Source organism: Rhea americana, unplaced genomic scaffold (assembly GCF_003343005.1).
Source record: "Rhea americana isolate MKP2758 unplaced genomic scaffold, rheAme1 scaffold_85, whole genome shotgun sequence".
In the NCBI taxonomy this organism is placed as follows: domain Eukaryota; kingdom Metazoa; phylum Chordata; class Aves; order Rheiformes; family Rheidae; genus Rhea; species Rhea americana.
In genome coordinates this window covers 2,458,120-2,479,309 of record NW_028187034.1, presented here as the reverse complement: position 1 = coordinate 2,479,309, position 21,190 = coordinate 2,458,120, and the positions used below count along the sequence as shown (strand labels likewise).

General features: G+C 47.9%; 1 protein-coding gene across 1 annotated transcript; it reads right to left on the bottom strand.

The window, feature by feature from the left end:
* Positions 1–15,900: 15,900 nt before the first annotated feature.
* On the bottom strand, positions 15,901–18,647 carry ELFN2 (extracellular leucine rich repeat and fibronectin type III domain containing 2). The gene has a single exon (XM_085323411.1). It carries the CDS (start codon positions 18,612–18,614, stop codon positions 16,209–16,211), a length of 2,406 nt encoding a protein of 801 aa, XP_085179537.1. The 5' UTR covers positions 18,615–18,647; the 3' UTR covers positions 15,901–16,208.
* Between the last annotated feature and the right edge of the window lie 2,543 nt (positions 18,648–21,190).

Below are 21,190 nucleotides of genomic sequence, written 5' to 3'. Positions count from 1 at the left end.
GTGGTAGTCCAAGGGAGACAGTCCCTACACTCAAAAGCATTAATTCCAATGCTTCCTTCTTTCCATCTCCATCCTCCCTGCTTTCTTCCTGCTCTGCTACCAAAGGGTTTGTGATGTTTCACGTGACAGAGGAGCTTCTTCTGCTAGCCACAGAAAAGAGAGAGAGCTCCCTAAACTTCTGAGTTTAGCACAGAAAAGCTGGCCTTCAGCATCCTGAACATCACGTACAATAATTCCCAGATCTTGCCTTGTCCACAGTGCAGTTTGACTGGGGAAAATAACAGACCTAAAATTATGGTAGGTGATCCTTTCTGCAGAAGCAGCAGGAGGGGTAATTCAGAGAAGGGATACGATGTTCCCATCTCCCTGACACTGGGAGTCTGTGGTGAGACACTGATGAGGAGCCTGGCTAGCTGCAGGATCTGGATGTGCTGTGCTAGCTGTTTGGCTCTAGAGAGAGTGCTTTTGCAGGCAAGAGAAAGGCTGCCTGCCTCCTGCTCCAGAAACAAAGAGCACAAACATACAGAGGCAGCAGAGCTGGCCATGTGAGTTGCAGTCTGTCAGGGCCTTGAACTGGTCCTCTTTGTCTTCCCAGTGTACATGGAAGGGGAAAGGTTTGTTCAGCAAGTCTCCCCAGCTCCCATCTTCACAGCCATGGCCTGTCCAGTCAGTGGTGTGGGAAGCCATACATATGGACATGAGGCTGCTGCAGCATCCCATTGACTCAGGCTAGAAGAGTGAGCACACAGCTCTTAGGACTCTTCACTACTACCTGAAACCTGCTAACACACATCAGCTCCAAGTCCCCAAATTAGCCTTCCCAGCAGAGCAAGGGTGCAGCAGGCTCCACTTCAGCTCACTGCTCGCCTTCTGTCTGCCTCTCCTGCTGCATCTCACACCTAAGCTGTTGCTGTCTTGGGCTCTCTCACACGGTCTGTCTCTCACATGTACAAGCTCTCTCTGAGACGAACACAAAGGATACAGGACATATATCTCTCATACAACGTACAGGCTCCCTCACCCTCACAGAATGTCTGTTCCACATGCAGTGTCTCTCTGCCTCACACTCACCCTTGGTCTCTCTGCCTCATACACCTCTTTTTCTTCCATATCTTTCTCTTTCTGGCACTGGGGAGAGTTTCAGGCAATAAGGCTCTATCTTCTGTTCATAATGTCCTGCCTCCTGYCAGTCTATATCATTTGTTTTCCTGTAGTACTACTAGTTTCTTTGTTCAGGGTTCTGTTCCCTTTCTGGCTCAGCAGGACTGTGACAATACGGGTAACTCCGAGAGGTCCCTCCCTTGCCGCAGGAACCAGAGCAATGTCCTCTGACTCTTATGGYTTATCACAAGACATGTCCCAGTATCAAGGATTCTCCAGATGTGCCTTCATTTGCATGTACATGAGAGTTTGGTTTTGCTTTAGACACTGCTTTGTTTGGCTGCACTGTCTATCAGAAAGTGATGCTCCCACTATATGTCTCCAGGCTAAACAGGCCGCACCATATGCTGATGTATCACCTGATTGCCAGGTAACTTAATGTGAAAATAAGCTGTGCAATAGCAAAGTAAGAGCTGGGGTTTTGGTTATAGCACTGGAAATGCAGCTTGAATCAGCTCTGAAAGGCTAAATGTTGAAATAAAGCTCAACTTGGAAGAAAAGCTGATCCTCTTCCTCCTAATTCCAGGTGTAGATTATAACAGTGGGTACCTGTATGCGAATGAATAATCAAAGCAATTCCTACATCTTCTTCTTCCCTTTCTTCCCCATTCAACAATCAAATTAGGGTATGTTGTTGTATTTACAGCTAGGTCTTTGTAAAAATGAGAATTCATACTTTAATAGCAGTACAGTTCTAAGCCTGGTGTCTGAAGACTGTGAGAGTGGCAGGGTTTGCAGAGAAAGGCCAGCTATTATACATTCAGGAAAAAAATGGACAGGATTTCAGGCACATGGACAGGTCTGGAGGAGACAAATACGCAAGGTTTGAAGCAGAGTTCATCCATTTTTTCCAGTTAATTTGGCTCATCCCMAAAAAGACATTTATCTCCCTCTATAAACCTTGCCTCACCAACAAAGCATTGTTCCAAGTTGGCAGGAATCAGACATACATGGGTTCCTCACAGTAGCACTATCTGCCTTGCAGCAGCATATATCTAAGAAGACAGAGGAATTTCAGTTTCCTTCTAGATTTCCCAGATGACATGATTTTTCCTATGGCTTCATATAGGCTTACATCTTCCATAATAACAAAAGTATCATCTAGATAATGTTCTGATAGTTTCACAACTGCAGATATAGATGACATTTGGGTGCATCTCATCCCTCATTTTTGTGAGTTCTGGACATCGATCTCACCTGGAGGCTTTACACAGAATCACAGAATCAAAGAATCACAGAATGGTAAGGTTGGAAAGGACCTAGGGATCTGGAGATCCCTAATGCACTCTTCCTAATGCACCCAAGGATACCATTGGCCTTCTTGGCCACAAGGACATATTGCTGGCTCATGGTTAACTTGTTCACCAGGACTCCCAGGTCCTTCTCTGCAGAGCTGCTTTCCAGCAGGTCAGCCCCCCAACCTGTGCACAGGGTTGTTCCTCCCTAGGTGCAGGACCCTGAACTTCCCTTTGTTGAACTTAATGAGGTTGYTCTCTTCCCGTTTCTCCAGCCTGTTGAGGTCCTTCTGAATGGCAGCACAGCCCTCTGGTGTATCAGCCACTCCTCCCAGTTTGCTGTCAGCAGCGAATTTGCTGAGGGTGCACTCTGTCCTTTCATCCAGGTCATTGAGGAATAAGGTGAATAAGACTGGACCCAGCATTGATCCCTTTGGGACACCACTAGCTACAGACATCCAGCTAGACTCTGCACCACTGATGACAACCCTCTGAGCTCTGCCTTTCAGCCAATTCTCAATCCACCTCACTGTTCACTCATCTAACCCACACTTTCTGAGATTGCCTAGGAAGACGTTATGGGAGACAGTGTCAATAGCCYTGCTGAGGTCAAGGTAGACAACATCCACTGCTCTCCCCTCATCTACCCAGCCCATCATTCCATCATAGAAAATTATCAGATTGGTTAAGCGTGATTTCCCGTTGGTGAATCCACGCTAGCTACTCCTGATCACCTTCTTTTCCTCCATATGTCTGGAGATGACATCCAGAACGAGCTGTTCCATCACCTTTCCAGGGATGGAGGAGAGGCTGACTGGCCTGTAGTTTCCTGGGTCCTCCTTGTTGCCCTTTTTGAAGACTGGAGTGACACTGGCTTTCTTCCAGTCCTCAGGCACCTCTCCTGTTCTCCATGACCTTTCAAAGATGATGGAGAGTGGCCTAGTAATAACATCTGCCAGCTCCCTCAGTGCTCATCCCATCAGGGTGTATCCCACCAGGGCCCATGGATTTGTGGATGTCTAGTTTGCCTAAATGATCTCTAACCCAATCCTCTCTGACCAAGGAAAAGTCTCCCTTTCTCCAGACTTTCTCTCTTGTCTCCAGGGTCTGAGAGTGCTGAAGGCTGGTCTTAGCAGTAAAGACTAAAGCAAAGWAGGCATTCAGTAAGTCTCTCTTTTCAATCTGTCTTTTTCACAGAGACTCAGCACTGTGTCCCATGGATGAATAACACAGTACATACCATCTGCTCAATAGAGGATGTGAAGCTGACTGCAGACAAGGTCATTAGCAGATCTAGCACAAACCTATGTCTCTTAAAATCAGTTCCTCAGGGACTTTCCTGGCTCAAGACAAATCTTCATTCAGAAGGGGCTTTAGGGCGTGGATCCATCTATTTCAATTTCTTCCTTGTTTATTTTAACCAATAAATTCCTGATTTCTTATATTCTTCCACTCCTGTGTCTTTCATTATCAGAAAGCCCTGACATCAGCATTCTCATCACAAGGCAAGTTTTGTTATTAGGAGGATTGTGAAATCCCACTGTTCCGGCACCATGGCTCCCCTTCTCTCACATGACCTACTGAACCAGGCATGGCCTTGATCTCAGCATCTGCCAAGGTGCTGGCCCAGATGGTTATGAAGATTCTGGTTCCCAAGGCAACCATATCTATGGGGCTACCCTAGCTTATATGGTTTTATCTGATGAGAAGCCCAAGATTTTGAAGGCATAGTTTTGTTTCCTGTTCTTAAATTCTGGGAAACATTAGATGCAGCTGTTTTCCCATCAGGTCTATCAGACAGTCTTAGCATCAGGCTAAGAGTTACTTGRTATTTTACACCTCTGCAGCAGCCTTGCTGGGCAGACCTTGACACAAGGCTGTCAGGGGTTCCATGACAGAAATGCAGAAGRATGGATGTACAGGATCAACATGAAGGTCCATCTTTCTGTGTCCTGTCTCTGGCAATGRTCATGAGCAGCTGTTTGAGAAAGAGCAGGGCTTGAGCCTTCCTTGTTTTCTTTTCCCAGCTTCTGGTCATCAGTAGTTTAGAGACTTCCAGAGGTTTGGCTCAAGTTGACTAGTTTTGTTCCCCAGGATATTTCCTTGGTTTGGAAGAAAAGCCACATTTCCTGAGCAGATATATTTGTCTCATCTGCATGGTGGCCATCTGGTATCTGATCATACAGAGTCTAGAAAACATATGCCTTACTCCTTAGGGCTTTGTTCTCACCAGGGACTGCAATGTACTGGTGAAGGAGAAGTGGCTTTGAGGTGTGCTTYATCTGGAGGATAAGAAACACTGACATCTGGCTGCCTTTGTCATTAGAGACCATTGTCTTCCTTCATGGAATGTTTCTGGTAACAGACTCTTGGAGTTGAAATGTCCCAGGAATTTCAGTAACTGAGGGAAGGAGCTGTCCAACAGAGGGGAATACTTCCCCCACAACCCTGTTACCATTTGTATTATCTCCCGAAGAGCACATGCTCCCCATCGCATACCAGAGGAGACCTATGCAGCTACAGAGCCTGATCATGGCAGAATCTGACTTCAGAACACCACAAGTTGGCAGCACAGCCACAGTCGTCATCTCTTCCCCTCAGCAGTCTACCTCATCATCTCTTCCCCCAATATTGCCTCATCACCACCACATGAAAAGCCATCTCAAGCACTGGGAAAGCAAATGCCCATCTCTCCACCCTCTTTTCAGCTTGAGGGATAACAACAGAAGAGTGTAGTGAAATGGCTGAAGATCCTGCTGTAGAACAGACAGTTCAGCTAGATCCTGAGGCAGTTTTCTTAAACTCAGACATCATGTGTCTATCACTGCTGCACTAGGAGACCCTGATTTTCACCTGAGATCTTATTTACTARGAAACTTTGGAGTCTGACTTTAAAGATTCTTCACTTCACTCCAAGTCTGGCTTAATCAGAGAGCAAGGTTCAGTGTCCAAAATGTTCCATTTATTGCCCTAAATTTATTTTTCTTTCCTGACTCGGCTTAGGCCAAAGCTGAGTAGAGAGGAGCTGTTTGCATGTGCGTATGTATGTGTATGATATCTTAAGTTAGTTTCATATATTGACRATATCTCAGCTGCATCTCCACTGCAATCTAGATATGTTCTGGCTAGTTGAGCATCTTAGCAGGACTTTAGTTAATGCACTATGGTGAATCTTTGCTTTGGAAAGTCTTGCCTTGCTTTATCCCTTTCTGAGCAATGAGCTGATATTTTGTTTTTGTTTTTGTTTTGTGGTGATGCGTTTGTTGTTTTTGCTGTCAGAGTCCAACACTGGATTGGGGCCCTCTGCTGCTACACACTCAGTCAGACAACCAAACATTTTTAGAAAATGATCCCTTCTAATGGAAGCAGGCTATGCAAATCAGAATAGAGCTGTTACCTGGCAGTTCTGGGTGGCTGAATGCCTTTCAGAGCCTTGTGGAAGTTCTTTGATTCTTGGTCTCCATGGATGTTGCCCAGTCAAGTTCTGTTTTCCAGCTCAGCTCCCTGCAGYAGCAGAGGGAGGAGTGGGTACCAGTGAGGGACCTTTCTTCTATCTCTCTGTCCAAGGTCAGAGCTCAGCAGACCCCAGCTCCACAGGGAAAAAGACAACTTCTACCTTTACCATGTCAGTCATTAATCTTCGGCACCATCTGGGCTGATGTGCCACCCTGGGATCTCTTTTGCCTGTGGGTTTTAGAAGAGCTGCTGATGTTGCTGCAGCAAAAGCAGGACTCCTATCAGTGGGTGCTGAAAACTGGCCTTCTCCCCTCAGGTGCATTTTCCCTACCACCATGTCCACTAGCTGTCCCACTCCAGCCTGTGCCCAGGTTTGCTCCTCATTCTCCCAAGCAGTTTGCTCCATTTCTGAACCTCCAACCCTGCTAAGGAGGCAAAACATCTTTTTCTGGCCACCACTATCAATGTCAGTGCCACCTCCTTATTCTTCCCCTCTGCCCCAATGGTAGCATTTCCTGCAATGACCCTGAAAGGAGGGCACTGCTGTCATGTAATATGGCAACACAGCCCTGGAAAGCCTCTAATTAGCCTAATTAGCTAATTCACAGCCTCATTCTGGCAGCTCTTGCCATGAAATGCTCAAGAGACAGTGTCAAAAATACCAATTATCTCCCTGGCTGCCACTTGAGAAGCAGAGAGCAGAGAAATGGGTGTCACAGACAGGAGGCCTGGTGGATGATGGTAGCAGAAGAGATGGAAAAAAGGTACTGGAGGGAAACTGAGGCAACAGCTCTCTCCCTACCTTACCTGAAGTGACTGAGAAGTTGATATCTCATCTATCTACTGGCCTAGTGTCCTGCTGGGCAGTTCCCAGAGTAGAGCCACTTTTCCTCCAGACAAGAGGATAGAAGCTCTACTTTGATTGAAGGCCACCATACACAATAGGTACAGCCACTTTAGCCTTTATAACTTTAACCTGCTAGATCCAGCCTCTTTTTGCCCTCATGAATCAGCCCGGTAAAACAATGTGGCTTAGCTTGGCCATTTCCATCAGGCAGTCGCATCACTGTTCTGCAGCTCAGGACCTATGCCTGACAGTGCACACACCCAGATCAATGATTAGAAATCCCCACACATATCCGTATCCTCACCTTTAGATCAACTCTAGACATTCAAGCAGGGAAAGAACAGAGTAAGGAAATTCCAATGCCTGTGTGAGGAGGTGACAACTGACAGCTGGGGCAGGTCTGTGCCTATTTGCTCACAAGTTTGTGGGTAAGTCTATGCTCCCTGCCCGGCTGTGCTTCTCCCTTCAGCCATTTCACATCAGAAGTCTTCATCCTCTCCCACCTTTTATTCAAGTTCTATCTTGCTATTCAGCCCCTGTTTGTCCCTCAGTACTCATAGCAGCACCTCTCCTGTTGTTGCAGGTGGAGCAAGACAAGCAGGACAAGGCACTGGGCTGGAAAATTGGGTGCAGGAGTTGCAATGAATTCTTAATGATGCCCTTTCTGGCGATTTATACAGAGAGATGGAGCTGAATGCTTTTCTTTTTTTAAGTGTTTCTTATTTAAAAAGTGATGAGGCTTTTGATCCATTTTCCACAGCAGCATTGGCTGGGCCCCTGCTTACTTCTGCCTTTTTGAGTAGGAGTCACCAGTACAGCTCCTTGGACTCACTTTCAATGCTATTCCTTCTTTCTTGCAAGATGTGTGTTAACTACCACTCCCTGACTAGCTTGGCAGTTCCACTGTGAGAAGTACCATATGACCATATTGAGACAGCCCCTATCCCAGAGAGTTTGACAAGGTAAGGGAGGACACAGATGCTTGCTTGATACTTGAGAAGCAGGAATGCAGCAATTCTGCACCCTGCTATAGTCTCATAAAATCTGTGGCAGAAACAAAAGTTCACCGGTATAGCACAGCACCACTGACATTAATCCATCTCTTGTCCCAAGTATGTTTATGCGCCTGCACCCTGTGTATTGAAGCGCTCCTTCTATCTCCCTTACCCTTTCACTCCTAAATCTTTCACCCTCAAGCTGTTCAGGTTTGCATTCTCTCTCTCTCTCTGTTTCCTCCAAGCAAGAGAAAAGAGATGTCCAGGTTGTTCAGTGCCATCCTCCATTCCCCAGCTGAGGGTGGGCGCAGCCTATGGGCTTACACTCCCAAATCCCTCTAGATTCTCGGTATATCTCATGCTGTCCTCCAGCTCTTCATTACATGCAACTTTTTGTTTTAACTAAGAGCATTGTAGCTTCAGAGAGCAGTGACCTCTCCTTTGATTTGACCTGGCTATTGTAAAAGCCTTCAGGAACTGGATAGGAAATCAAGGCTCAAAGGGGATGTTACTCTTCCAGGGGAAACAGACTTCATCTGCCCAGCTACAGTTCCTCCAAGGGACCAGAGGAGCAGCTCTTCCACACTAGACGGTTAATCCAGGAGAGGCGCACACAAGCTCTCCTYAGCAATCCCATATGATTTCCAGTGAAGGGCTAGGTAGCCAGGTTACTCCTTCCTTTGTTGCAGTAAATGATTGCTTCAACAAGTTATTGAACTTCATGGAGATGAAAAAGAACCAATTCAGCATGAACCAAACATAAAACAACAAAAAATAGTCTTCATGAATCTGCAGTCAACCTAAAACATCAGGCTATGTAAGGCTGCATCATTCTCACCGTTTTTCTCAATAATGTCTTTAGTTAGCAGCCCAGCTTACATTCTGGCCACTATGTTCACCCAACCAGCTCCCTCCATCATCCTGTCCTCTGCAGCCACTTTATCATTTGCAACACAGCACTGGGTTTTTCTCTGACACAGTCATCTGTGATTCACCAAACAGGGTCTGGAGGCAGAGGCCAGTGAGGTTTGCTGCAGGGATTGTGTCAGTCAGTCCAAAATGCCTCATAATCATAAGCACTTGGGAGAACAAAGCAGACTCACAGTGCAGCTCACACCTTGTCCCTTCCTGGACACACACAAACTCACATGACCATATGCAGAGCAGAGGACTCCCATGATTTCTAACTGGAATCAGCCAAAGGCTGTTTAAATTCCAGCACTGCTTAACTCTTTCTTCACAGATCATTTTGGCCCAGAGGGCTGGATGGTGTTTCCTTCCCAAAGTTTCCATCTCCCCCTAGACAGCATCTGCAAATACACTTTGTCCTTTTTCATCCTTCCGGTGGAGCAACCATCTGAAATGCAGGGACTGTGGAGACAAAATTTAATTTAGCAGCAAAATAAACAGCATGGAGGCACTCTTCTGATTAGATTACGCCTCTTTAGAATTTATGCATTAATTCATCCCAGGCTTTGAGTTTCTCTGTCTCAGAAGGCCTATACCCCTGCACTGCAGAGATATGGATGTCTGGAACACCACCTTGACTCAGGGATCTAGCTTTCTACCAAACACACAAAGCTTTGACTAACCTCAGCTGAGCTCATTATCATGCACTGTTTTCTATCCCCCAGAGATGCAGAGTCCAGCATCATGCTTCAGTCATGCTTCCCAAGTTCAAGGAAGAATGTGAGAGTGGGAAGCAGCTGCTTGTAGAAGCATCTGCCCCCAAGGCTGCTCTAAATCAATCCAAGCATAGTAAGAGTTGCCGGATACTGTGGCATTATATATCAAGGAGCTGAAAGTCACTGTTGCATCCATATTCACAGTCCCCAGAAGACTCTTTCTTCCTGCCACCTCCACTCTAGGACCCAAGGTTATAAACTCAGCATATCCAAAAAACAAGCTTGGGAGCCATGGCTAGACCTGTCTGATCAAAGCTGGATGCACAAGGGCAAAGGAAGCAGCCCACTAAACCAAGTAGCTTTATCACTCTTGAAGAGACTAGAAATGAGAGCAAACGGGGGGTGGAGAGAGACAAGACATGTAAGAGAATTGCTGTTATGTCACCATGCACAAATTGGCCTACTTATTTGCATAAGTACGCTAATACCCATGGATTTTCTGGCTGTAGTTTGGACTTGAAATATTGATGCTTTGGAAGAGCTGAGACCAGAATATCTGCTGGTGGATTAGGCTACAGCTTGCTTGGTCACTATCCATGGCCACTACACCTGGGATCCTCACTGAGGTAATGAGATCACGTAGACTGCTTTCCTGCAGACAGCTCCAGAGCTCAGAGAGAGAATGCCTCTCACTACCAGTTGAGGGTTGGTTGTATAGATGATGGGAGAGCAGGCATGGCCCTATGCCCACGTGATGGTATATGCATGCCCAGGATGGAACATGAACTGAGTGCTAAGCGCAGCAGGGGACTGGCATCATAAGGCTGAGGACCCAGCAGAATGAGGATATGTCCAAACAGAGCTCACAACGAGGCAATATCCAAATACAGAGAAACAGGGAGCTCCCAGTGTGTCCAGGGGGAGTAGATGATCACTGAGTGCTTGGGAGAATCCCGAACCCTTTTCTCATTTCCTGGCACAGATGTATATTCCCAGCTTTCTTAGTTTCTCCCCTATGCCCTTCTTTCCCATCCCACATCACTTCCTTCCCAATGCAAGGCTGGGACAAATGGACTCAGAAGCAGCTTTTCATGGTTTTGTTTGTTGTTTTTTGGGTTTTTTTGTCCTTTTTTTAAATAAGAAATTTATTGCAAATATAGAAATTGATTTTCTCCATACAGGAATCTCCAAGTTGAGGAAAAATGATTTCGTGCCATTCAGTTTTAAAACAGGAAAAGAAAAAAAAAACAGAAAAGAAAGAAATAAAAATCTAAAAGAAAAAAAAAGAACATAACTCCAACACAAATTTGTCCATACACAACCAAGGGGGTCACAGGGTTGTTACGGAAAGAGGAACACCAAAGAGGCCACAAGGAGCCAATCCCAGCCGCTGCCTCCAAGGCCTTTCATTACATTCAAGGAGAAAACCCCTGGCTCTTTGTCCTGTAGCTGCCCACCCCTTCCCACCCCATCACCCCAGGTGCTGTGCTTGTGGATGGACAAGCAGTACCAGCCCCAGCGGATCTCCACATGACTTAGCCAGCCTCTTCCTCTTCCCTGGGAAGCGGGAGAGCAGGCTGTGGGAGCAAGCCTCCAAAGAGCAAGGCCTCACAGTGGTGGTAGTATGGGGGAGGCAAAGGCCAAGCCAAATGCACTAGGATGGGGCAGACAGACAGGGTCAGGAAGCAGAGAAAGGAGGGGAAGGGACAATTTACCTCCCAGCGTGACAGGGAGTAAGGGAGGTATCCCCCACCATGTGAGAAAGGAAAGCTGGGCAGAGATCACCTTCTCTCCATCTGGGGGAAGACAGTGTTGCAGCCAGGATGGGTTGGGCCTGCCCTGCAGAGAGCTACCCTGCAAGGGGTGAATGGAGAGAAGTATGGAGAAGGCTCCTCATAGCATGAAGCAGAGGAGGCAAAGGAGAAACAGCCCAAGAGAGCCCCTCACAGTACAAGGCCTAAGTGGCTGGAGGGACAGGGTGTGGGAGGGCGTGTGTGCATATGGGGGACATGACTCAGACACTTCCTTCTGCCCCTTCTTCAGGGAAAGACCCCAAAACACCTGCCTTATCAAGGGTAAGGGGGCAGCTGAGATGGGTCAGGCTCCTGCAGCCCTACAAGAGACCCCACAGACCAGTGGAAGGTAGCATTCTGTGTCCTCCCCACACCAAACCATCCCAAAGATGTCTCCTCTTGCTCAGATGGTGGGACAGCAGCAGGCTGGCTTCAGCAAGAGGATATGGCTCCGTGAGGGTCTTCTTGAGGGCAACTTGTGCTGAAGGAGGTGGTGGTAGAAGGGATGTTCTCCAGGCTCTTGGAGGCTGTGTGTGCTTCCAGATGCAGCTGCACTTTCCAATCAGCAATACGCACAGTAAATGTGCTTTCGGGGCACCTTGCTCCACTTCCTGCTGTGTGGCAGCTGCTCACTCTGTAGTGTTGAGCTCTACCCTACAGAGAGGGGCCACACCTCATCATGAAGTCTATCCAGCTTTCTCTTCAGGTACTGCTGAGCTACTCCCCATCCCCTCTCAGAGAGCCTCCACCCCTCCAATAAACACCTTGCCTCTGTTCTTTCTCCCTTTATTATCCCGTCACTCTTTGTGCAGCCATCTCTTTCCCCCTGCTCCTTCCAGCTTGTCCCTCTTCTCTACCCCCTCCATCTCCCTCCGTTTCCTTTTTATCCCTACATACATCACTCTGTCCTTTTATGAATCCTCCTCTTCCCTGCTGTGTCAGCCCCTCTGATCCCATCTTCAGCTCCTGTTACCCCTTCCCTCCTATGTCTCCTCCTCCTTCCCCCAAGCCTGCCTGCTAGAGCCTCTTCCAGGCAAGCAGGCTGATTAGCATTGCAAACACATTGAGGCTCCTCAGCCTGACATAAATCTTCATTTGTCAGTCATGAATATTTCACACCTGCCTCAGGAGGGATTTATTCAGCATGAAGAGTGGGGAACTGAAGAAGGGAACGTGGCACTGCAGCATAAGATGGGGGCAGCACCTGCGGGGATGGGAAAAGGCTCTGCCCCTTGCAATAGCAATCCTAGTATCTAATGTTTACTCCACTGGGCACAGGAGTCCAGCCCAGGCTCCTCCTGAGCCTGTTCCTGCAGGGAGAGAGCAGGTTGGCACCCACCTTTATTCTTCATTCTCCTCTCTTTCCAGTGAAGTGATTTGTTTTCCTTGTCAAGATTCACCAATCCAGAAGAAAAATGTGAATGGAGCCAGTCCTAGTTCTGCTCCATGGATCCACTTTGCACTGGAAGAAGACAGGAGTGCAGAGCTCTCAACAAAGCCAAGACATAGAGACCTTAGAAACTGCACGCAGTTTCTCCATACTCTTCCCCAGCACAGAGGCCTTACAGATTTTGTCACACCCTGCCCTCTGCCAGGTCCATGCCCAGGGGAGGAGAGGTAGGACGGACTTAATCCAGAGCCCCCTGTAATCAATGGAGGGGATTTCTAGTGATTGCAATAGGCTCCAAGTCAAGATTTCACTATATCAGAGGTTTCCCTGCAGATGAGGCACTCTTTATTTCTCCAAGAATAGTCTTGCTTGTAGACTCACTTCTGTTTCTAAATAATTAGGAGGAATGATGACCACTAGAAAGAGCAGTTGTTTGATGTACAACACATCCCTCTTCATGCAGGCAACCCTGAAAAATAGCTAAAAGAGGACATTGGGGCCAGAGGAGGGCGACACCCGAAAGGGGAAGGGATGCTTCTTACGGAGCTGATTCAGTTGTATTCTCTTTGGAGTGTGTTCCCTCCAAAACTGATAAGAGTCTCTCACAAAAATCACATCATGGATGAGGAAAGGAAACAGGAGAAACAGGGACAAGGACAGGAGAGACTCTGAGGAAAGGGGATAACTTCCAACAAACTGGCACATACACAACGGGTGTTTGCTGAGAAAAATACAGTAAAATCATCATGCAAATAGAACATTAAATCTGCTTTCCTCCAACAGGGCTGGCATCACTTTGCAAGCCCTTGTCCCTGGGGAGGGAGCAGGACAGGGAAGAAGGGAGGAGGAAGGAAGGCGGGACACTTTCTTCCCCTCCTTTGCCTTCTTCCTCCCATAGAACAGTCCATCTTGTGCAAACTTCACCCACTGATTGGGGGTGGGGAGGCTACAGTGGGAACAGAAATGGCTTGTCCCCCCTATCCAGCCTTACCCCTGCCACAGGCAAAAGAAGAGCCTGACAATAGATATATCCCTGACCTTTTTTTCTGCCTTGTTGGGGATGAAGGAGCAGAAACCACTACAGGTTAAGCTCCCACCCAAAACTATAGAATGAGTGGAACTGATACGGGACTGTACAGCAGAAGAGAAGCACAGAGAGGAAAAGGGGGAGAGGAACAAGACTTCCTCCTCCCATGCTTGTCACCTTCCTTCCCCTGTCCAATTCTGCCCCTACCCTCCCCAACTATTTGTCTTTCCTGTTTGGATGGTTGTCAAGCTGGAAGACCATTGGGCTTGCGCCGTGTGGTAACTGGACAGATCTCTGCTGTATCTAAGCATCTCTCATAGCATTTACTTGACTTGCTGCAGTATCCCAACATGGAGGAAACTCTGCCAGCAGTGATGCAACTTCCCTTCATCCTCCTGCACATGCAAGTGTGCACACACACCTTCTCTTAGGTTGCACCAGCTCTTGCAGAGTGGAGTCAGCCCCGTGAATACCTCTGTCCTCAACTCAAGGCAACTCAATGGTTGACTGGAGGAAAGCAGGCTGATTGTGAAGAGGACTAAGGTAATGAGACCCCAGGACTGCCTTGGGATTGTTACCATCAGCATCCTTATGAGGAAGGGAACCCAAGGATCTTCACAAGTTTAGACCTTGGGGACTTTCCTTCTGGCTTTCCCACAACAGGCTCTGTCTGCCTACTGCTGCTCTCTACTTACAGAAGATGAAGCAATGTCACCTGCAGCATAGAAACTAGCTCTCACAGTTGGCAATGTTGCTATCTGACAGAGAATGGTTAATTTTTCTGTAGGCAGCACATAAATCCCTCACAGAAGCTTATACACCCTCATCCTTCTCTCAGGGCCTCCATACACCCTGGGGCTTCTGAGTAGTTCCTCATAAAGAGATAGTCCCTTGGGAAAGGCCAGCACAACATAGGCCGTCAACGTCAGCCTGACAGGGACAAAAGATTGTCAAGGATGATTGGATTGGCACAAGACAAGCAAACTTTGGGGGAGAAGGTGCCAAGATTGTGCTTTCCTGGGCTACTCAGAAAGAGGACAAAGTGGAAAAAGCAGCAGGCTCATTCCCAACTCTGTGGCACATTTCCTATCCCAGGGACAGAAGTTAGGGGCTAGCAAGGGAAAATAGTTTCTTGCTAGGACATTAAAAAATCCCTAAGAAGAGTCTGTGGCAGCTGAGTGCAAGAATTGGAGAGTTTAGGAGGCAAAAAGTTGTTTTGGCTCTCCTGAGGGCTTCTAAGTATCTAATGCCATCCAAGGAATGGGCACCTAGTACAGCTGCACACACAAAGGGGGTTTTCCTGGAGCCATTCCTCTTGGCCTTCTCCAAGGTCCTTTCTCACATGTCTTTCATTTTCTATGCTCCTGCTTTCACCCTAGGCTGTCCCCTATCCATGCCAGAGTATCAGAGTATCCTAGTTATGGGAAAGTCACTTAGTGATTTTCTGTCAGTCAACCTTATGAGTAAAGAAACAGGAATTCTGCTGTTCAAATCCTCTTGCTCTGCCCCTCCCAAGGAAGCAAGGAGGATGGGAGATTCCCTCCTGCTTCCTGTAGTGCAAGCTAGTTGGGGCGGGCTGCAGAAGATCAGATCCAGATCCCTTCTTCACAGGAAGGGAGACATGAATAGAGCACAAAACTTACTGCACAAGGGCAGACTGAATGTGGGTGTGCATGGGAGAAGGACCCCTGACCTGTGACACCCATGAGGAGACAGAGATAGGTAGGGAACCCTTTGCATCTCTGAGGTATTGAACCTTCCTGCCTCTTCCTCCACCACCCCTTCTTGAGGACCTGACTTGCCCTGCCAAGGAGCACAGTCATTACCCCTCTGGCCTCACTCACTGGCAAATTACTGGCTCTGGGCAGGTGTGGGGAATGCCCGTCACTCCAGAAACTCTGGGCATTCATCAGCACTAACACGGTGGGAGAAGGGGACAAAGCAGCAAGGGCACAAAAGCTTTGTGTGGCAGATCCTTCCTTCCTCTGCCCTTCATGCTTCCTCTGGATGGAGGTTCATAAAGTACCTGGATAGAAAGCACAAGCCTAACAGAGAGGAGTAGAGAAGAGGAAAAGGAGTAAGAGAACTTCCTTCAACAAATCCTACCTATCTTGGAAGGGAATAGGAGGGTGAGAAAAGCCACCACTGCCAAAGGAAAAGGGGGAAAAAGTAGTGTGATGGAAGATCTGGAGGTGTATGAGGCGGGCAGAGAAGTTCTTACTAATTCAAAGTTCTCCCATCCCACCCAAAAGAAAAGTCAGCCTTCAAGTAGCAACAGCAACAGAAAGAGCAATAGTTCACAGCCAAATTTCATGCTCAATGAGTGTTCTTCCCTGTCCTTCCATTGCCACTGCTGCCACCCCCTCCCAGGCCAGTCCCATCCCTCCACACTCAAGTGTTGTTACCGCCATATCAGAGCAGTCTGCTCTTTGCAACCATCGTCAGGCATTAACAATGGTCCCCATAACACAGTAGAGACAATTCAGTATGTGTGTGTGTCTGTGTGTGTGAGAGTTTTCTGTTGTTGCTGTAAACTTTAAGAAATGATTTTTTTCAGTTTTGTATTTGTCGGGAGTATTTTGTTGTCGGTTTATTTTTCACAGTCAAGTGGCATTTTTTTTTTCTGGTCATTGGGGATTTCTTGTTTTGTATTGTTTCCTTGGAAAGAGCAAAGGAGAGTCACAGCTTCTGCTGAGCAGAGACTCCTTTCCAGTAATCCAGAATGTCATGCAGGTCCTCGTCCTTGGCAAATTGGACTTTCTTCCGCAGGGCATGCCCAGCTGCCATGTAAACCTCCTCCCTGTGGTGCTTCTTGTAAGGCCGGAATCGCTCCCAGATCTTGTGGGTGCTCTCTGATGAATACTCTGGGCTGGAGGAGTAGCCCGAGAAGTAGTGTCTGGGAGAGAGCTGGGAGTACGTGGAGTCTCGCTTGGACCGGGAGAGTGGCTTGAGGAATGACACCCGCTGGCTCAGGGTGTCAGCACTTTCCTCATAGTACAGGGCTGGGAAGGAGTGTCGGTGCTCGCTGCAGTGGTAAGAAGGCTTGACTTCCAAGTGGTGGATGGCGCCCGGGGACACCAAGGGAAGACGATCCAAAGGGCTGTTGAGTGGGCTGCCCTTCTCAATGTATTTGGAGTCAGACTTGCTCAGTGGTGGATGGTCAGGCACATCCAAGCTGAACACCTTGGCGCTCTTGATGGAGCCACTAGAAGAAACACTGCAAGTCTTTCTGGCCACAGCAGCATCTGCACTCAGCTGGCGCTGCAAAGGATGGTGGGAGCTTTCTTTGTACGGTGGGGAAAGAAAGCTAGGTCGCTCTAGTCCACCTGAGGAACTGGCAGGGATGGACTGGCACTCAAAGGCCATGTCTGAGTCAACGCCGGTTCCACCACCCAGGAAGGAGGCTGTGTCCAGCTTGAGGGCATCAATGCAGTTGTTGATGATCTGGTTGACCTTGTCTACTTCCTTTGCAATAGTAGAGATCTCAGCAGCTGAGCCTTGCCCATTGTCAAGCTCCCTCAGATCCTCATCCCGCTGGGTCCGTTCCAGCCCATCCCCACCACCAGTCCGTACTTCAATGTAGTTGCCTTTGGTAGTGACTTTAGGGGTCTCCATMCCAGATTCCATTGATTTGGATGGGGGTAACTTCTCGCCAATCATGGAAGGGATGGAGGACATACGTGAGACAGGAATGACTGGTGGCTCACCTAGCTTCTGGGAAGGGTGTACCATGGTACTTGTATCAATATCTGATCCATAACGCATTTCTAGGATGGTCTTCTTGACATTGAGGGACTTCTGTTTCTCCTCCTGCATCCTCCGCTTCCTCAAACAGTAGTACACCACCCCAAGGACAATGACCATCCCAAAGAGGCAACCCAGGGTGGTCATGATGTAGTGTGTTGTAGTGGAAGTGCTGGAGATAGGGTCCTCCCTGCCTTTGCTCCTGGTTGCAAAGGTCAAACAAGTGTGGTTGTAGCGTCGGTTGTTGCGGATGGAGGCCACACAGAAAGTGTAATCAGTGTGGGCCTTCAGCTTGTTGACAGTGACATATTCCTTCTTGCTCTTTAGTGTTGCAATGTCAGAAACATAGCTGTTGTTGTATTGGACCAGCACATACATTTTACTGTAGGGCATGGGGATGGTTACCATCAAGATAGCTGAGGTGATGGTGACATCATGGAGCTTGATACTGGGACTAAAGGAGGAGTCAGTGGTGGAAGAGGCTGGAGGCTTAACTGAGAGGAAGTCCCCAGGACTGATGGCTGAGCCCTCATCCAGATCTCGCTGGGAGTCAGGAGTATAAGGGGTGGGGTTGACCCGGGACAGGGAAGGGATGGTGCCGCCTCGGCACATAGACTGGAAGATGGTGATGGCATTGCGGTTGTGGTGGGGCCGAGGCACCAGGAGTGGGTACCCAGCGAATTCTCGTGGAGTCTCGCACTGGAGCCGGTCATAGTTCTTGGTGACATTGTTGAAGAGTGCTAGCCAGTTAAGAAAGCTGTAGAGGCTACAGTCACAGTTGAAGGGGTTGCCAGCCAGCTCACACACCATCAAATTGCTCAAGCTGGTGAAAGTGTTCCCTTCCAGGCGGCTGAGACGATTAGATGACAGGTCAATGCTAATTAGGCTGGGACATTCGGAGAAGGCAGTAGGGGTGACCAATTCAATCAGGTTGTGCTGCACAAAGAGGAACTGGAGCCGGGCCATGCCCCGCAGCATGCCCTCTGTCAGGTTGGTGAGTTTGTTGTAGCCCAACTGCAAGACCTGGAGGTTTGACTGGCCCATGAAAGCGCCATCCTCGATGTAGGAGATTTCATTCTTGGTCAGGTTCAGATCAGTCAGGTTGCCGAAGCGGTTGAGGGAGGAGTAGAGCACCACTTTGAGCTTATTTTCATTCAGACGCAAGTCATGCACCGTGCTGTTGATGTGCTGGGGGATGGTCTCATATGGGGGCTGGTTCTGGCTGCAGATGGCCAGCCACACATAACCTTTGTCCCCCTCGATTAGCCAGCAGTCACCTTGCACAGTGCCAGGAGAAAGCAAGCAGAGCAGGGCAGCTGCCCACAACCCCAGGCACATCATGGTCTGCAGTGGTGCCCTCAGCAGGCCAAAAAAACAAAAAACAAAAAGACCCCAAATCCCACGACCACAGAAAAAGGAAGTAAGGGACAGATAGAAAAGAAAGGGGCCAGTTACTAGGTGTTTAGCAGTGGAAGGGCATGAACACCCCAGTCCTATTGGGTGTTGTCACCATCATTTCTTCTTGCTCTCTGGCTCAAGCCAGGAGCATGGAGCAGGGGGAACACATGCAATCCACTTCCAGCACACTGAAAATCTAGGACAAAGGAAGAGTGGGCTGGAAGGGAACTACCTTGTGCTTCTTTTCTAAACAAAAAATCAGACCATTGACAATGAATCTTCTTTGATGCTCAGGATTGACTCTCACCTTTCCCACTTTCCTCCCTCCCACCCATCCCCCACCCACACCAAAACCACCCCAAAACAAACTCACTCCCCCTCTTCTAGCCTTCCCCCCTCCCCACCACAGAGTGATTTGGAAGAACAAGGCAGGGCTGCCTCTTCTGTCGCTCACACTCCCTCGATTCCTCCTCCTCTTCCTTCTCTCCTGGGTTCTCTCTGAGAAGCTTCAGAACTTCAGATCAAACATGTCGAAAACAAAAATACAAAGAGGGAAAGAGCACGTGTGCAAGAGAAAGATCCATCTGTCACTGGAATCTGGAAAAGAAAGCACAAAGCAGACAAGAAGAGGCATCAGCTGGGGGGAGGTCTGAGACAAGAAAATATACTGTGAGGTTTCATGAGAAGGGGGAGATGGAGAAGAGACAGCATTGTTGGRGGGGTGCAAGCAAGAGAGGAGTGGGACCAACTGCTGTGCTTATAAGTCTTTGAGAAGGGAACCCTCATGACATATAATCTCATATCAGGGGTATGCAGAAGGGTATTTGGGTGCTGTTATATAATGTAATCACAGCTGGGGACATGGGGGAAGGTAGCTGAGTGGAGGTAGAAGGAGAATGGGAAGAAGGCTGGGAAACATACAACTGTATTGCAATMAGCTCAAAACTGATATAAACAAAGGCAAGCCCCAAGCACAGCCAAAGCCAAAGATTTCAGCTATCTGAAAATCGCGTACACAGAGTACATGGGGCATRGAAAATGCATACAAGCCCCCCCCCCTCTTTTTTGTTTGTTTCCTCCCTTCCTTGAAGCAAGAGGAATAAATAATTCAAGCCATGTGTAACCACTTGCGCTCTAAAAATTGTTCCTGTCTCTCGATGCAGGGACAAAGCTGCTGAGGCAAGCCAGCCTGGCTTAAGCGCAAAGAGGGGTAGGCGGTGTGTCAAATACCAGCCTCCAGTCTCTCACCTAGCAATCCCACAGTCCTGATCTGAGGGATATCCCCCACTCACCCCCCTGCCAGAGAGAAGCACACAGCCTCCTTCTCCTTACTTTGCCATCTTTCCTTGGCTTCTATGAACATTGTCCCTTCATGGGACAGGACACCTTGCAGGAATCAAGAGCAAAGTGATATTTGCCTCAATGTATCTCTSGGCCCTGGGCAAGCTCCTAGCACTCACTGGAAAGGGCAGCTTGGAGTATCTTTTCTTCTGGCAGCAACTTCAGCCCTTCTCCCACTATGCTGTAGCTCAGCCTGGCAGAAGCATCCTTAGGCAGTGTAAAAGAAATATTTTCATACAGCAGAGAAAAGACATGGACTTGTTTTTTTTGTTTGTTTGTTTTTTGATTTTTTTGTTTTTTGTTTTTTGTTTTTTTTTTTACTTAGCAGGGATGAGTAAAACAAAAAAGACAGAGAAAAGGACACTTGGTTACATCCTTTCTTGCCCCTTTTATTTTTGGAGGAGGCTGCTCACTAAAGACACTGCCAAAGCTTTTGCTGTAAAAGCTGAACCAGTTTCTAGCATAGAAACACAAAGGGCAGAAATAAAATGAAGGAAGATAAATGAAGGAGGAGTGAACCCTTGAGGAACAAGGCTTATGTCTCTGTAGAAATCTGAGCTGATTTGGGTCTATGGAATTACCAGGCCAGCTGGATTAAGGGATCAGAGAGAGTGTCACAGAGAAACATTTAAATATTCAATAATCCGGAAAGAAAAGCCAAGATAGAKAAGGGGAGGAAGAGAAGAGCTTGACCAATGGAAAAGACAGAGAGAAAGCATCTGTTCTCCACTGCTAGTGGGACAAGGCTGTAAAACTTGAATCATTTGTGACTGTCATATCATACCCTCTGGCTGTAGCCTTGTGTCCAGCTTTGCATCAGATGCCACTGAAGCAGAAAGCAGAGGGTTTTAAAGTTTATCACTTTGTTTCTCAGCCTTATAATCCAATGAGAAATAATTTCCTGACATTGACATCCTCCTCAGGTGCATTAGAGAGGAGATACACCTGGCTATCCACAGGCTGGAACCCATAGGCTTCTGGTATTCCTCAGTGCCAGTCCCATACCTTTTCCCACCATTTCCAGAAATGGCTCCACRCAGAGATACAGCCAGCCCCTCACACTGTCTCTGTCCTTCTACTTTCCCTTTTCATGCTCTTTCACCTTGCTATGTCTCTTTCAGAGAACAAAGAAGTAGCAGGTACCAGCATGCTCTTGGCACAGTGATACCCAAAGTATG